Source organism: Hyla sarda, chromosome 2 (assembly GCF_029499605.1).
Source record: "Hyla sarda isolate aHylSar1 chromosome 2, aHylSar1.hap1, whole genome shotgun sequence".
In the NCBI taxonomy this organism is placed as follows: Eukaryota; Metazoa; Chordata; class Amphibia; order Anura; family Hylidae; genus Hyla; species Hyla sarda.
In genome coordinates, this window is record NC_079190.1 from 12,443,154 (window position 1) to 12,463,210 (window position 20,057).

Sequence of the window (20,057 nt, forward strand, 5' to 3'; positions counted from 1 at the left end):
AGATAAATAGATAGATATGAGAGAGAGATAGATATGAGAGAGATAGATAGATATGAGATAGATAGATAGATATGAGATAGATAGATAGATAGATAGATAGATATGAGATAGATAGATATGAGATAGATAGATAGGTAGATATGAGATAGATAGATAGATATGAGAAATATAGATAGATAGATAGATAGATAGATATGAGATAGATAGATAGATATGAGATAGATAGATAGATATATAGATAGATAGATAGATAGATAGATAGATAGATATGAGATAGATAGATAGATAGATAGATATGAGATAGATAGATATGAGATAGATAGATAGATAGATAGATATGAGATAGATAGATATGAGATAGATAGGTAGATATGATATAGATAGATAGATAGATATGTGAAATATAGATAGATAGATAGATAGATATGAGATAGATAGATATGAGATAGATAGATATATAGATAGATAGATAGATAGATAGATATGATATGAGATAGATAGATAGATATGAGATAGATAGATAGATAGATAGATATGAGATAGATATGAGATATATAGATAGATAGATAGATAGATAGATAAATATGGGAATAGATAGATAGGTAGATAGATATGAGATAGATATATCTGAGACAGATAGATAGATATGAGATAGATAGATAAATAGATATGAGATAGATATGAGATAGATAGATAGATAGATAGATATGAGATTGATAGATATGAGATAGATAGATAGATAGATAGATATGAGATTGATAGATAGATTAGACAGATAGAAATGAGATAGATAGACATGAGATAGATAGATGGATAGATATAGATAAATATGAGATAGATAGATAGATATGAGATAGATAAATAGATATGAGATAGATAGATAGATATGAGATAGATATGAGCTAGTTAGATAGATATGGGAGATAGATAGATATGAGATAGATATGAGATAGATAGATATGAGATAGATAGATAGATATGAGATAGATAGATAGATATGAGCTAGTTAGATAGATATGGGAGATAGATAGATATGAGATAGATATGAGATAGATAGATATGAGATAGATAGATAGATGATAGATGGATAGATGATATATAGATGTATAGTGTAGTGTATACAGACGTCTCATGTAAGTTCCTTCCGAGTTTCACTGTGGAATTTACTGTCACGTTTTGGTCATAAACAAATAATGTGTCTTCCTTTTCCCAGGATGTCCGTATAGAAGTATAGAAGCTTCCGTAGTCCCTGTGATAACATGTACATCCCCCATCATGTCCCCTAATGCTCCTCTCTTTCTCTCACAGAGCCATGCTCCTTTATCTCCCACTACTACTGATGATGGTGAATGAGGGGTCTCCAACCTACCGCGCCCATGAGAGCCCGCCGTGTATAATATCGGTATGAACAAAGATATCCTTGTTTTATTAAGAAATATTTCTGTATCCTTCCATGACTGTCTTCAGGATCTCTGCTTGCAGTCACTGAAGGAGCCTTATTTACTAATATTAGATCCCCCCTGTATGAACCATTTTTTGTAAATCCTGGTATTTTCCACAATTCTGGACCATGTCTTCCGGTAACTCTGTGTTGTTCTGTTCCTCTGTCATTCTTACTAGAAATGTATACCTAAATAGCCAAGTGGGTGTTCCCAGCTGGGGGCGAGTCTCTCCACTGTCGGGCACTGCCAGCTTTGATTGGATAGTCAGGGACAGTGTAGGGACACGCCCAAAGCTGGGAACACCCATTTGGCTATTTTAACCATATATTTATAGTAAGAAGTAAAGCACAACATAGAGTTATAAGAGAGGACGCTCCAGAGACATCACCTCATGGGGGATAACAGGGAGGTCAGAGGTCACAGGGCCAGAAGGAAGTCACTGACTAATGTACCACAACTGATAACTGTGTGAGGTCAGGGAGGAAACCTGCGACATAACCAAAAGGATGTCCTCTATGACAATGTACCCATTGATTTTGTCTATCACTCTATCTCATATCTATCTATCTCATATCTATCTCATATCTATCTATCTCTCTCATATCTATCTATCTCATATCTATCTATCTCATATCTATCTATCTCATATCTATCTATCTATCTATCTATCTCATATCTATCTCATACCTATCTATCTCATACCTATCTATCTCATATCTATCTATCTCATATCTATCTATCTCATATCTATCTATCTATCTCATATCTATCTATCTCATATCTATCTATCTATCTCATATCTATCTATCTATCTCATATCTATCTATCTCATATCTATCTATCTCATATCTATCTATCTATCTCATATCTATCTCATATCTATCTATCTCATATCTATCTATCTCATATCTATCTATCTATCTATCTCATATCTATCTCATACCTATCTATCTCATACCTATCTATCTCATATCTATCTATCTCATATCTATCTATCTCATATCTATCTATCTATCTCATATCTATCTATCTCATATCTATCTATCTATCTCATATCTATCTATCTATCTCATATCTATCTATCTCATATCTATCTATCTCATATCTATCTATCTATCTCATATCTATCTCATATCTATCTATCTCATATCTATCTATCTCATATCTATCTATCTCTCTCATATCTATCTATCTCATATCTATCTATCTCATATCTATCTATCTCATATCTATCTATCTCATACCTATCTATCTCATACCTATCTATCTCATATCTATCTATCTCATATCTATCTATCTCATATCTATCTATCTCATATCTATCTATCTCATATCTATCTATCTCATATCTATCTCATATCTATCTATCTCATATCTATCTATCTCATATCTATCTATCTATCTATCTCATATCTATCTATCTCATATCTATCTATCTATCTATCTATCTCATATCTATCTATCTATCTCATATCTATCTATCTCATATCTATCTATCTCATATCTATCTATCTCATATCTATCTATCTCATATCTATCTATCTATCTATCTATCTCATATCTATCTATCTATCTCATATCTATCTATCTCATATCTGTCTATCTCATATCTATCTATCTCATATCTATCTATCTATCTCATATCTATCTATCTATCTCATATCTATCTATCTCATATCTATCTATCTAATATCTATCTCATATCTATCTATCTCATACCTGTCTATCTCATATCTATCTATCTATCTCATATCTATCTCATATCTATCTATCTCATATCTATCTATCTCATATCTATCTATCTATCTCATATCTATCTATCTATCTCATATCTATCTATCTCATACCTATCTATCTCATACCTATCTATCTCATATCTATCTATCTCATACCTATCTATCTCATATCTATCTATCTCATATCTATCTATCTCATATCCATCTATCTATCTCATATCTATCTATCTCATATCTATCTATCTCATATCTATCTATCTCATATCTATCTCATATCTATCTATCTCTCTCATATCTATCTATCTCATATCTATCTATCTCATATCTATCTATCTATCTATCTCTTATCTATCTATCTCATACCTATCTATCTCATACCTATCTATCTCATATCTATCTATCTCATATCTATCTATCTCATATCTATCTATCTCATATCTATCTATCTATCTCATATCTATCTATCTCATATCTATCTATCTATCTCATATCTATCTATCTATCTCATATCTATCTATCTCATATCTATCTATCTCATATCTATCTATCTCATATCTATCTCATATCTATCTATCTCATATCTATCTATCTCATATCTATCTATCTCTCTCATATCTATCTATCTCATATCTATCTATCTCATATCTATCTATCTATCTCATATCTATCTATCTCATACCTATCTATCTCATACCTATCTATCTCATATCTATCTATCTCATATCTATCTATCTCATATCTATCTATCTATCTCATATCTATCTATCTCATATCTATCTATCTCATATCTATCTCATATCTATCTATCTCATATCTATCTATCTCATATCTATCTATCTATCTCATATCTATCTATCTCATATCTATCTATCTATCTATCTATCTATCTCATATCTATCTATCTATCTCATATCTATCTATCTCATATCTATCTATCTCATATCTATCTATCTCATATCTATCTATCTCATACCTGTCTATCTCATATCTATCTATCTCATATCTATCTATCTATCTCATATCTATCTATCTCATATCTATCTATCTAATATCTATCTCATATCTATCTATCTCATACCTGTCTATCTCATATCTATCTATCTATCTCATATCTATCTCATATCTATCTATCTATCTATCTCATATCTATCTATCTATCTCATATCTATCTATCTATCTCATATCTATCTATCTATCTATCTCATATCTATCTATCTCATACCTATCTATCTCATACCTATCTATCTCATATCTATCTATCTCATACCTATCTATCTCATATCTATCTATCTCATATCTATCTATCTCATATCTATCTATCTATCTCATATCTATCTATCTCATATCTATCTATCTATCTCATATCTATCTATCTCATATCTATCTCTCTCATATCTATCTCATATCTATCTATCTCATACCTGTCTATCTCATATCTATCTATCTATCTATCTATCTATCTATCTATCTATCTCATATCTATCTCATATCTATCTATCTATCTATCTCATACCTATCTATCTCATATCTATCTATCTCATATCTATCTATCTCATATCTATCTATCTATCTATCTATCTATCTCATACCTATCTATCTCATATCTATCTATCTCATATCTATCTATCTCATATCTATCTATCTATATCATATCTCTCTATCTCATATCTATCTATCTATCTATCTCATATCTATCTCATATCTATCTATCTCATATCTATCTATCTCATATCTATCTATCTCATACCTATCTATCTCATATCTATCTATCTCATACCTATCTATCTCATATCTATCTATCTCATATCTATCTATCTCATATCTATCTATCTCATATCTATCTATCTCATATCTATCTATCTCATATCTATCTATCTCATATCTATCTCTCTCATATCTATCTCATATCTATCTATCTCATACCTGTCTATCTCATATCTATCTATCTATCTATCTATCTATCTCATATCTATCTCATATCTATCTATCTATCTATCTCATACCTATCTATCTCATATCTATCTATCTCATATCTATCTATCTCATATCTATCTATCTATCTATCTATCTATCTATCTCATACCTATCTATCTCATATCTATCTATCTCATATCTATCTATCTCATATCTATCTATCTATATCATATCTCTCTATCTCATATCTATCTATCTATCTATCTCATATCTATCTCATATCTATCTATCTCATATCTATCTATCTCATATCTATCTATCTCATATCTATCTATCTATCTATCTCATATCTCTCTATCTCATATCTATCTATCTATCTAATATCTATCTATCTATCTATCTATCTATCTCATATCTATCTACAGTGGGGATCGAAAGTTTGGGCACCCCAGGTAAACATTTGTATTAATGTGCATAAAGAAGCCAAGGAAAGATGGAAAAATCTCCAAAAGGCATCAAATTACAGATTAGACATTCTTATAATATGTCAACAAAAGTTACATTTTATTTCCATCATTTACACTTTCAAAATAACAGAAACAAAAAAAAAAAATGGCGTCCTCAAAGGTTTGGGCACCCTGCAGAGTTAATATCTTGTACTGCCCCCTTTGGCAAGTATCACAGCTTGTAAACGTTTTTTGTAGCCAGCCAAGAGTCTTTCAATTCTTGTTTGAGGTATCTTTGCCCATTCTTCCTTACAAAAGTCTTCCAGTTCTTTGAGATTTCTGGGCTGTCTGTCATGCACTGCTCTTTTAAGGTCTATCCATAGATTTTCAATTATGTTGAGGTCAGGAGATTGTGAAGGCCATGGCAAAACCTTCAGTTTACGCCTCTTGATGTAATCCCCCGTGGATTTCGAGGTGTGTTTAGGATCATTATCCATTTGTAGAAGCCATCCTCTCTTTAACTTCAGCTTTTTCACAGATGGCATCAAGTTAGCATCCAAAATTTGCTGAAATTTTATTGAATCCATTTTTTCCTTCTACTCGTGAGAAGTTCCCTGTGCCACTGGCTGCAATACAACCCCAAAGCATGATTGATCCACCTCCATGCTTAACAGTTGGACAGAGGTTCTTTTCATTAAATTCTGTTCCCCTTCTTCTCCAAACGTACCTTTGCTCATTCTGGCCAAAAAGTTAAATTTTAACCTCATCGGTCCAAAGAACTTGTTTCCAAAATGCATCAGGCTTGTCTATATGTTCATTTGCAAAGTTCAAACGCTGATTTTTGTGGTGAGGACATAGAAGAGGTTTTCTTCTGATGACTCTTCCATATTTGTACAAGTATCTCTTTATAGTGGAATAGTGTACCACAACTCCAGTGTCTGCCAGATCTTTCTCGAGGGATTGTGCAGTCAAACGTGGGTTTTGAATAGTTTTCTCACAATCCTGCGAGCTGTTCTGTCTGATATTTTTCTTGGTCTTCCAGATCTTGCTTTAACTTCCACTGTTCCTGATGACTGCCATTTCTTAATTACATTCCGAACAGAGGATATTGACATCTGAAAATGTTTTATTATCTTCTTATAGCCTTCTCCAGCTTTGTGAGCGTCAACTATTTTCAGTTTCAGATTTCTAGACAACTGCTTAGAAGAACCCATGGTGCTGATTGTTGGGGCAAGGTCAGATGAGTCTGGGCATTTAAAACCTTTGAGATTGACATCACCTGGTCTTCTCAGATGATGATTGAGAACAATCCATGATACTGGCAGGTCTCAGCTTTGCAAAGGGGGCAGTGCATGCTATAAATTCTGCAGGGTGCCCAAACTTATGCAGACGCCATTTTTTTGTTTTCTGTTATTTCGAAAGTGTAAATGATGGAAATAAAATCTAACTTTTGTTGACATATTATAAGAATGTCTAATCTGTAATTTGATGCCTTTTGGAGATTTTTCCATCTTTCCTTGGCTTCTTTATGCACATTAATACAAATTTTTACCTGGGGTGCCCAAACTTTCGATCCCCACTGTATCTGTCTATCTCATATCTATCTACCAAAAAAAAAAAAATTTAAATATCCGCAGCATACTGAGTAGTAGAATCCAAAAAAGTGGTTTATTCCATCACAGTGAGGTTGTCCAGAACCCTCACTGTGATGGAATAAACCACTTTTTTGGATTTTACTACTCAGTATGCTGCGGATATTTCTAATTTTTGTTTATATATGGATCCCTGACCCGGGTCTGTTTGGGTGCTGCTCTCCTTTCAATTTTTATCTATCTATCACATATCTATCTATCTATCTAATATTTATCTGTAATATCTATCTAATATCTATCTAGCTGTACTCACTATTCTGCTGGTGAGGTCACTGTGTACATACATTACATTACTTATCCTGTACTGATCCTGAGTTATATCATGTATTATACACCAGAGTTGTACTCACTATTCTGCTGGTGAGGTCACTGTGTACATACATTACATTACTTATCCTGTACTGATCCTGAGTTACATTCTGTATTATACTCCAGAGCTGTACTCACTATTCTGCTGGTGAGGTCACTGTGTACATACATTACATTACTTATCCTGTACTGATCCTGAGTTATATCCTGTATTATACTCCAGAGCTGTACTCACTATTCTGCTGGTGAGGTCACTGTGTACATACATTACATTACTTATCCTGTACTGATCCTGAGTTATATCCTGTATTATACTCCAGAGCTGTACTCACTATTCTGCTGGTGAGATCACTGTGTACATACATTACATTACTTATCCTGTACTGATCCTGAGTTATATCCTGTATTATACTCCAGAGCTGTACTCACTATTCTGCTGGTGAGATCACTGTGTACATACATTACATTACTTATCCTGTACTGATCCTGAGTTATATCCTGTATTATACTCCAGAGCTGTACTCACTATTCTGCTGGTGAGGTCACTGTGTACATACATTACATTACTTATCCTGTACTGATCCTGAGTTATATCATGTATTATACTCCAGAGTTGTACTCACTATTCTGCTGGTGAGGTCACTGTGTACATACATTACATTACTTATCCTGTACTGATCCTGAGTTACATTCTGTATTATACCCCAGAGCTGTACTCACTATTCTGCTGGTGAGGTCACTGTGTACATACATTACATTACTTATCCTGTACTGATCCTGAGTTATATCCAGTATTATACCCCAGAGCTGTACTCACTATTCTGCTGGTGAGGTCACTGTGTACATACATTACATTACTTATCCTGTACTGATCCTGAGTTATATCCTGTATTATACTCCAGAGCTGTACTCACTATTCTGCTGGTGAGGTCACTGTGTACATACATTACATTACTTATCCTGTACTGATCCTGAGTTATATCCTGTATTATACTCCACGGTGCCTGCTGCTTCTTGGACATTAGATCATCCCATCTCACTGCTGCCCCCTGATGGCTTCAAATTTTCTTCTGTTTAATAATGATTATTATGGTGCATGTATTTTATACAGTCTCAACTTTTATCTATCTATCTATCTATCTATCTAATATCTATCTCATATATATCTATCTCATATCTATCTATCTCATATCTATCTATCAAGGCATACAAAAGAACCACTACATTATTCTAGAATTATTGCCTATGCTGCTGTTACGCCGAGCGCTCCGGGTCCCCGCTCCTCCCCGGAGCGCTCGCTTCACTCCCTCCGCTGCAGCGCTCCGGTCACGTCCTCTGACCCGGGGCGCTGCGATCCTGCTGCCAGCCGGGATGCGATTCGCGATGCGGGTAGCGCCCGCTCGCGATGCGCACCCCGGCTCCCCTACCTGACTCGCTCCCCGTCTGTTCTGTCCCGGCGCGCGCGGCCCCGCTCCCTAGGGCGCGCGCGCGCCGGGTCTCTGCGATTTAAAGGGCCACTGCGCCGCTGATTGGCGCAGTGGTTCCAATTAGGGTTTTCACCTGTGCACTTCCCTATATTACCTCACTTCCCTTGCACTCCCTTGCCGGATCTTGTTGCCTTAGTGCCAGTGAAAGCGTTCCTTGTGTGTTCCTTGCCAGTGTTTCCAGACCTTCTGCCGTTGCCCCTGACTACGATCCTTGCTGCCTGCCCCGACCTTCTGCTACGTCCGACCTTGCTTCTGCCTACTCCCTTGTACCGCGCCTATCTTCAGCAGCCAGAGAGGTGAGCCGTTGCTAGTGGATACGACCTGGTCACTACCGCCGCAGCAAGACCATCCCGCTTTGCGGCGGGCTCTGGTGAAAACCAGTAGTGGCTTAGAACCGGTCCACTAGCACGGTCCACGCCAATCCCTCTCTGGCACAGAGGGTCCACTACCTGCCAGCCGGCATCGTGACAGTAGATCCGGCCATGGATCCCGCTGAAGTTCCTCTGCCAGTTGTCGCTGACCTCACCACGGTGGTCGCCCAGCAGTCACAACAGATAGCGCAACAAGGCCAACAGCTGTCTCAACTGACCGTTATGCTACAACAGTTACTACCACAGCTTCAGCAATCATCTCCTCCGCCAGCTCCTGCACCTCCTCCGCAGCGAGTGGCCGCTCCTGGGATACGCTTATCCTTGCCGGATAAATTTGATGGGGACTCTAAGTTTTGCCGTGGCTTTCTTTCCCAATGTTCCCTGCATCTGGAGATGATGTCGGACCTGTTTCCCACTGAAAGGTCTAAGGTGGCTTTCGTAGTCAGTCTTCTGTCCGGAAAAGCCCTGTCATGGGCCACACCGCTCTGGGACCGCAATGACCCCGTCACTGCCTCTGTACACTCCTTCTTCTCGGAAATCCGAAGTGTCTTTGAGGAACCTGCCCGAGCCTCTTCTGCTGAGACTGCCCTGTTGAACCTGGTCCAGGGTAATTCTTCCGTTGGCGAGTATGCCGTACAATTCCGTACACTTGCTTCAGAATTGTCCTGGAATAATGAGGCCCTCTGCGCGACCTTCAAAAAAGGCCTATCCAGCAACATTAAAGATGTTCTGGCCGCACGAGAAATTCCTGCTAATCTACATGAACTTATTCACCTAGCCACTCGCATTGACATGCGTTTTTCTGAAAGGCGTCAGGAACTCCGCCAAGATATGGACTCTGTTCGCACGAGGCGTTTCGTCTCCTCGGCTCCTCTCTCCTCTGGTCCCCTGCAATCTGTTCCTGTGCCTCCCGCCGTGGAGGCTATGCAGGTCGACCGGTCTCGCCTGACACCTCAAGAGAGGACACGACGCCGTATGGAGAACCTCTGCCTGTACTGTGCTAGTACCGAACACTTCCTGAGGGATTGTCCTATCCGTCCTCCCCGCCTGGAAAGACGTACGCTGACTCCGCACAAAGGTGAGACAGTCCTTGATGTCTACTCTGCTTCTCCACGTCTTACTGTGCCTGTGCGGATGTCTGCCTCTGCCTTCTCCTTCTCTACAGTGGCCTTCTTGGACTCTGGATCGGCAGGAAATTTTATTTTGGCCTCTCTCGTCAACAGGTTCAACATCCCAGTGACCAGTCTCGCCAGACCCCTCTACATCAATTGTGTAAATAATGAAAGATTGGACTGTACCATACGTTTCCGCACGGAGCCCCTTCTTATGAGCATCGGATCTCATCATGAGAGGATTGAACTTTTGGTCCTCCCCAATTGCACCTCGGAGATTCTCCTTGGACTTCCCTGGCTTCAACTTCATTCCCCAACCCTGGATTGGTCCACTGGGGAGATCAAGAGTTGGGGGTCCTCTTGTTCCAAGAACTGTCTAAAACCGGTTCCCAGTAACCCTTGCCGTAACTCTGTGGTTCCTCCAGTAACCGGTCTCCCTAAGGCCTATATGGACTTCGCGGATGTTTTCTGCAAAAAACAAGCTGAGACTCTACCTCCTCACAGGCCTTATGATTGCCCTATCGACCTCCTCCCGGGTACTACTCCACCCCGGGGCAGAATTTATCCTCTCTCTGCCCCAGAGACTCTTGCCATGTCCGAATACGTCCAGGAGAATCTAAAAAAGGGCTTTATCCGTAAATCCTCCTCTCCTGCCGGAGCTGGATTTTTCTTTGTGTCCAAAAAAGATGGCTCCCTACGTCCTTGCATTGACTACCGCGGTCTTAATAAAATCACGGTTAAGAACCGCTACCCCTTACCCCTCATCTCTGAACTCTTTGATCGCCTCCAAGGTGCCCACATCTTCACTAAATTAGACTTAAGAGGCGCCTATAACCTCATCCGCATCAGAGAGGGGGACGAGTGGAAAACGGCATTTAACACCAGAGATGGACACTTTGAGTATCTGGTCATGCCCTTTGGACTGTGCAATGCCCCTGCCGTCTTCCAAGACTTTGTCAATGAAATTTTTCGTGATCTGTTATACTCCTGTGTTGTGGTATATCTGGACGATATCCTAATTTTTTCTGCCAATCTAGAAGAACACCGCCAGCATGTCCGTATGGTTCTTCAGAGACTTCGTGACAACCAACTCTATGCCAAAATTGAGAAATGTCTGTTTGAATGCCAATCTCTTCCTTTTCTAGGATATTTGGTCTCTGGCCAGGGACTACAGATGGATCCAGACAAACTCTCTGCCGTCTTAAATTGGCCACGCCCCTCCGGACTCCGTGCTATCCAACGCTTTTTGGGGTTCGCCAATTATTACAGGCAATTTATTCCACATTTTTCTACCATTGTGGCTCCTATCGTGGCTTTAACCAAAAAAAATGCTGATCCCAAGTCCTGGCCTCCTCAAGCAGAAGACTCCTTTAAACGACTCAAGTCTGCCTTTTCTTCGGCTCCCGTGCTCTCCAGACCTGACCCTTCCAAACCCTTCCTATTGGAGGTTGATGCCTCCTCAGTAGGAGCTGGAGCTGTTCTTCTACAAAAAAAATTCTTCCGGGCATGCTGTCACTTGTGGTTTTTTCTCTAGGACCTTCTCTCCAGCGGAGAGGAACTACTCCATCGGGGATCGAGAGCTTCTAGCCATTAAATTAGCACTTGAGGAATGGAGGCATCTGCTGGAGGGATCAAGATTTCCTGTTATTATCTACACCGACCACAAGAACCTCTCCTACCTCCAGTCGGCCCAACGGCTGAATCCTCGCCAGGCCCGGTGGTCTCTGTTCTTTGCCCGATTTAATTTTGAGATTCACTTTCGTCCTGCCGATAAGAACATTAGGGCCGATGCTCTCTCTCGTTCCTCGGATGCCTCAGAAGTTGATCTCCCTCCGCAACACATCATTCCACCTGACTGCCTGATCTCCACTTCTCCTGCCTCCATCAGGCAGACTCCTCCAGGAAAGACCTTTGTTTCTCCACGCCAACGCCTCGGAATCCTCAAATGGGGTCATTCCTCCCATCTCGCAGGTCATGCGGGCATCAAGAAATCTGTGCAACTCATCTCCCGCTTCTATTGGTGGCCGACTCTGGAGACGGATGTTGGGGACTTTGTGCGAGCCTGCACTATCTGTGCCCGGGATAAGACTCCTCGCCAGAAGCCCGCTGGTTTTCTTCACCCTCTGCCTGTCCCCGAACAGCCTTGGTCTCTGATTGGTATGGATTTTATTACTGATTTACCCCCTTCCCGTGGCAACACCGTTATTTGGGTGGTCGTTGATCGATTCTCCAAAATGGCACATTTCATCCCTCTTCCTGGTCTTCCTTCTGCGCCTCAGTTGGCTAAACAATTTTTTGTACACATTTTTCGTCTTCACGGGTTGCCTACGCAGATTGTCTCGGATAGAGGGGTCCAATTCGTGTCTAAATTCTGGAGAGCTCTCTGTAAACAACTCAAGATTAAATTAAATTTTTCCTCTGCATATCATCCCCAGTCCAATGGACAAGTAGAAAGAATTAACCAGATCCTGGGTGATTATTTGCGACATTTTGTTTCCTCCCGCCAGGATGACTGGGCAGATCTCCTTCCATGGGCCGAATTCTCGTATAACTTCAGGGTCTCTGAATCTTCCTCCAAATCCCCATTTTTCGTGGTGTACGGCCGTCACCCTCTTCCCCCCCTCCCTACCCCCTTGCCCTCTGGTCTGCCCGCTGTGGATGAAATTTCTCGTGACCTTTCCATTATATGGAGAGAGACCCAAAATTCTCTCTTACAGGCTTCTTCACGCATGAAGAGGTTCGCGGATAAGAAAAGAAGAGCTCCCCCCGTTTTTTCCCCTGGAGACAAGGTATGGCTCTCCGCTAAATATGTCCGCTTCCGTGTCCCTAGCTACAAGTTGGGACCACGCTATCTTGGTCCTTTCAAAATTTTGTGTCAAATTAATCCTGTCTCTTATAAACTTCTTCTTCCTCCTTCTCTTCGTATCCCTAATGCCTTTCACGTCTCTCTTCTCAAACCACTCATCCTCAACCGTTTTTCTCCCAAATCTGTTCCTCCCACTCCTGTTTCCGGCTCCTCGGACGTCTTCTCGGTCAAGGAAATTTTGGCTGCCAAAAAGGTCAGAGGGAAAAATTTTTTTTTAGTGGACTGGGAGGGTTGTGGTCCTGAAGAGAGATCCTGGGAACCTGAGGACAACATCCTTGACAAAAGTCTGCTCCTCAGGTTCTCAGGCTCCAAGAAGAGGGGGAGACCCAAGGGGGGGGGTACTGTTACGCCGAGCGCTCCGGGTCCCCGCTCCTCCCCGGAGCGCTCGCTTCACTCCCTCCGCTGCAGCGCTCCGGTCACGTCCTCTGACCCGGGGCGCTGCGATCCTGCTGCCAGCCGGGATGCGATTCGCGATGCGGGTAGCGCCCGCTCGCGATGCGCACCCCGGCTCCCCTACCTGACTCGCTCCCCGTCTGTTCTGTCCCGGCGCGCGCGGCCCCGCTCCCTAGGGCGCGCGCGCGCCGGGTCTCTGCGATTTAAAGGGCCACTGCGCCGCTGATTGGCGCAGTGGTTCCAATTAGGGTTTTCACCTGTGCACTTCCCTATATTACCTCACTTCCCTTGCACTCCCTTGCCGGATCTTGTTGCCTTAGTGCCAGTGAAAGCGTTCCTTGTGTGTTCCTTGCCAGTGTTTCCAGACCTTCTGCCGTTGCCCCTGACTACGATCCTTGCTGCCTGCCCCGACCTTCTGCTACGTCCGACCTTGCTTCTGCCTACTCCCTTGTACCGCGCCTATCTTCAGCAGCCAGAGAGGTGAGCCGTTGCTAGTGGATACGACCTGGTCACTACCGCCGCAGCAAGACCATCCCGCTTTGCGGCGGGCTCTGGTGAAAACCAGTAGTGGCTTAGAACCGGTCCACTAGCACGGTCCACGCCAATCCCTCTCTGGCACAGAGGGTCCACTACCTGCCAGCCGGCATCGTGACAGCTGCAATATATAAGCAAAATAAAATTCCCAGAGAGCTTTTAGGATTACCAACCAAATTTCTGTAAGAGCCATCTGGGGGGATGTCCACTTATAGCAGAGGACTTTGGAGATGTTGTACTGTATGTTGTCCAAAAGAACACTGCCACCTAGTGTACAATTATTATAAATATTATATATATATATATATATATATATATATATATATTAATAATAATACTAATATTAGAAGAAGAAGAAGAATGTTGGCTTTCTAGTATTGCACATTCCTCAATACATGGGAATTGTCACACATTAGTAAATATTTCACAGCAGATTGAATGCATTACACATAACGCTGGAGAATATTTACAGCATTTCTTAAGACCACGAGGGAATTCCTCATACATATCCCACATTGTGAGTCTGGTCCCTCTACAGTATCACATTGTATGTGTTTATCTCTGGAGTCTGATGAGTATCTGATCCATGACAAGAGGATTAGGCGGCAGTAAAAATGACTTAATACCAAACACCAAACATGTCCTGGAAGCAGAAAAGGTTTTCACATTCATAAATTACCAGGAAAACTTTGACATAAAACAACATCTGCTGCTGATTCTACTCTCTGCGATCCATGGACTGTGTTACCAAACATTGCTCAATACTTTACTGTATAAACCAGCAGAATAATGTACTGACCGAAAGTTACAACCCGACCCCCATACAGAATCCACAGCTGACACTGGAATGGGAGCAACAATGTCACCTTGTCTCCTGACAAACTAAAGGTTATGCAGCCCCCTATAGACAGGAAAATGTTCTATGTTACTGCCTCCTATATACAAGAATATAACTACTATAATACTGCTCCTATATACAAGAATATAACTACTATAATACTGCTCCTATATACAAGAATATAACTACTATAATACTGCTCCTATATACAAGAATATAACTACTATAATACTGCTCCTATATACAAGAATATAACTACTATAATACTGCCTCCTATATACAAGAATATAACTACTATAATACTGCTCCTATATACAAGAATATAACTACTATAATACTGCTCCTATATACAAGAATATAACTACTATAATACTGCTCCTATATACAAGAATATAACTACTATAATACTGCTCCTATATACAAGAATATAACTACTATAATACTGCTCCTATATACAAGAATATAACTACTATAATACTGCTCCTATATACAAGAATATAACTACTATAATACTGCTCCTATATACAAGACTATAACTACTATAATACTGCTCCTATATACAAGAATGTAGCTACTATAATACTGCTCCTATATACAAGAATATAACTACTATAATACTGCTCCTATATACAAGAATATAACTACTATAATACTGCTCCTATATACAAGAATATAACTACTATAATACTGTCTCCTGACAAACTAAAGGTTATGCAGCCCCCTATAGACAGGAAAATGTTCTATATTACTGCCTCCTATATACAAGAATATAACTACTATAATACTGCTCCTATATACAAGAATATAACTACTATAATACTGCTCCTATATACAAGAATATAACTACTATAATACTGTCTCCTGACAAACTAAAGGTTATGCAGCCCCCTATAGACAGGAAAATGTTCTATATTACTGCCTCCTATATACAAGAATATAACTACTATAATACTGCTCCTATATACAAGAATATAACTACTATAATACTGCTCCTATATACAAGAATATAACTACTATAATACTGCTCCTATATACAAGAATATAACTACTATAATACTGCTCCTATATACAAGAATATAACTACTATAATACTGCTCCTATATACAAGAATATAACTACTAAAATACTGCCTCCTATATACAAGAATATAACTACTATAATACTGCTCCTATATACAAGAATATAACTACTATAATACTGCCCCTATATACAAGAATATAACTACTATAATACTGCTCCTATATACAAGAATATAACTACTATAATACTGCTCCTATATACAAGAATATAACTACTATAATACTGCTCCTATATACAAGAATATAACTACTATAATACTGCTCCTATATACAAGAATATAACTACTATAATACTGCTCCTATATACAAGAATATAACTACTAAAATACTGCCTCCTATATACAAGAATATAACTACTATAATACTGCTCCTATATACAAGAATATAACTACTATAATACTGCCCCTATATACAAGAATATAACTACTAAAATACTGCCTCCTATATACAAGAATATAACTACTATAATACTGCTCCTATATACAAGAATATAACTACTATAATACTGCCCCTATATACAAGAATATAACTACTATAATACTGCTCCTATATACAAGAATATAACTACTATAATACTGCTCCTATATACAAGAATATAACTACTATAATACTGCTCCTATATACAAGACTATAACTACTATAATACTGCTCCTATATACAAGAATGTAGCTACTATAATACTGCTCCTATATACAAGAATATAACTACTATAATACTGCTCCTATATACAAGAATATAACTACTATAATACTGCTCCTATATACAAGAATATAACTACTATAATACTGTCTCCTGACAAACTAAAGGTTATGCAGCCCCCTATAGACAGGAAAATGTTCTATATTACTGCCTCCTATATACAAGAATATAACTACTATAATACTGCTCCTATATACAAGAATATAACTACTATAATACTGCTCCTATATACAAGAATATAACTACTATAATACTGCTCCTATATACAAGAATATAACTACTATAATACTGCTCCTATATACAAGAATATAACTACTATAATACTGCTCCTATATACAAGAATATAACTACTAAAATACTGCCTCCTATATACAAGAATATAACTACTATAATACTGCTCCTATATACAAGAATATAACTACTATAATACTGCCCCTATATACAAGAATATAACTACTAAAATACTGCCTCCTATATACAAGAATATAACTACTATAATACTGCTCCTATATACAAGAATATAACTACTATAATACTGCCCCTATATACAAGAATATAACTACTATAATACTGCTCCTATATACAAGAATATAACTACTATAATACTGCTCCTATATACAAGAATATAACTACTATAATACTGCTCCTATATACAAGACTATAACTACTATAATACTGCTCCTATATACAAGAATGTAGCTACTATAATACTGCTCCTATATACAAGAATATAACTACTATAATACTGCTCCTATATACAAGAATATAACTACTATAATACTGCTCCTATATACAAGAATATAACTACTATAATACTGTCTCCTGACAAACTAAAGGTTATGCAGCCCCCTATAGACAGGAAAATGTTCTATATTACTGCCTCCTATATACAAGAATATAACTACTATAATACTGCTCCTATATACAAGAATATAACTACTATAATACTGCTCCTATATACAAGAATATAACTACTATAATACTGTCTCCTGACAAACTAAAGGTTATGCAGCCCCCTATAGACAGGAAAATGTTCTATATTACTGCCTCCTATATACAAGAATATAACTACTATAATACTGCTCCTATATACAAGAATATAACTACTATAATACTGCTCCTATATACAAGAATATAACTACTATAATACTGCTCCTATATACAAGAATATAACTACTATAATACTGTCTCCTGACAAACTAAAGTGGACATCGTAACTACTCCAGCATTAGTTTTCAGTTATGCAGCCCCCTACGGACAGGAAAATGTTTTATAATACTGTCTCCTATATACAAGAATATATCTACTATAATACTGCCTCCTATATACAAGAATATATCTACTATAATACTGCCTCCTATATACAAGAATATATCTACTATAATACTGCTTCTATATACAAGAATATAACTACTATAATACTGCCTCCTATATACAAGAATATAACTACTATAATACTGCCCCTATATACAAGAATATAACTACTATAATACTGCCTCCTATATACAAGAATATATCTACTATAATACTGCTCCTATATACAAGAATATAACTACTATAATACTGCCCTATATACAAGAATATAACTACTATAATACTGCCTTCTATATACAAGAATATAACTACTATAATACTGCCTCCTATATACAAGAATATAACTACTATAATACTGCCTCCTATATCCAAGAATATAACTACTATAATACTGCTCCTATATATAAGAATATAACTACTATAATACTGTTTCCTATATACAAGAATATAACTACTATAATACTGTCTCCTATATACAAGAATATAACTACTATAATACTGCCTCCTATATACAAGAATATAACTACTATAATACTGCCCCTATATACAAGAATATAACTACTATAATACTGCCTCCTATATACAAGAATATATCTACTATAATACTGCTCCTATATACAAGAATATAACTACTATAATACTGCCCTATATACAAGAATACAACTACTATAATACTGCCTCCTATATACAAGAATATAACTACTATAATACTGCCTCCTATATACAAGAATATAACTACTATAATACTGCCTCCTATATCCAAGAATATAACTACTATAATACTGCTCCTATATACAAGAATATAACTTCTATAATACTGCTCCTATATACAAGAATATAACTACTATAATACTGCTCCTATATACAAGAATATAACTACTATAATACTGCCACCTATATACAAGAATATAACTACTATAATACTGCCCCCTATATACAAGAATATAACTTCTTTAATATTCCCCCTATATACAAGAATATAACTACTATAATACTGCTCCTATGTACAAGAATATAATTACTATAATACTGCTCCTATATACAAGAATATAACTACTATAATACTGCCACCTATATACAAGAATATAACTACTATAATACTGCTCCTATGTACAAGAATATAACTACTATAATACTGCTCCTATATACAAGAATATAACTACTATAATACTGCCTCCTATATACAAGAATATAACTACTATAATACTGCCACCTATATACAAGAATATAACTACTATAATACTGCTCCTATGTACAAGAATATAACTACTATAATACTGCTCCTATATACAAGAATATAACTACTATAATACTGCCTCCTATATCCAAGAATATAACTACTATAATACTGCTCCTATATACAAGAATATAACTTCTATAATACTGCTCCTATATACAAGAATATAACTACTATAATACTGCTCCTATATACAAGAATATAACTACTATAATACTGCCACCTATATACAAGAATATAACTACTATAATACTGCCCCCTATATACAAGAATATAACTTCTTTAATATTCCCCCTATATACAAGAATATAACTACTATAATACTGCTCCTATGTACAAGAATATAATTACTATAATACTGCTCCTATATACAAGAATATAACTACTATAATACTGCCACCTATATACAAGAATATAACTACTATAATACTGCTCCTATGTACAAGAATATAACTACTATAATACTGCTCCTATATACAAGAATATAACTACTATAATACTGCCTCCTATATACAAGAATATAACTACTATAATACTGCCTCCTAGATACAAGAATATAACTACTATAATACCGCTCCTATATACAAGAATATAACTACTATAATACTGCCCCCTATATATAAGAATA

The 20,057-nt window shown here is 37.7% G+C and overlaps 1 protein-coding gene across 4 annotated transcripts in view; it reads left to right on the forward strand.

Moving 5' to 3' along the window:
- Window positions 1–20,057, forward strand: part of LRRC32 (leucine rich repeat containing 32) — a 101,217-nt gene that overhangs the window by 72,854 nt on the left and 8,306 nt on the right. For all 4 annotated transcript variants that reach the window (XM_056561168.1, XM_056561169.1, XM_056561166.1 and 1 more), the window contains exon 2: window positions 1,309–1,402. In XM_056561168.1, coding sequence (XP_056417143.1) covers window positions 1,309–1,402 — 94 coding nt within the window. The remainder of the gene's footprint in view (window positions 1–1,308; window positions 1,403–20,057) is intronic.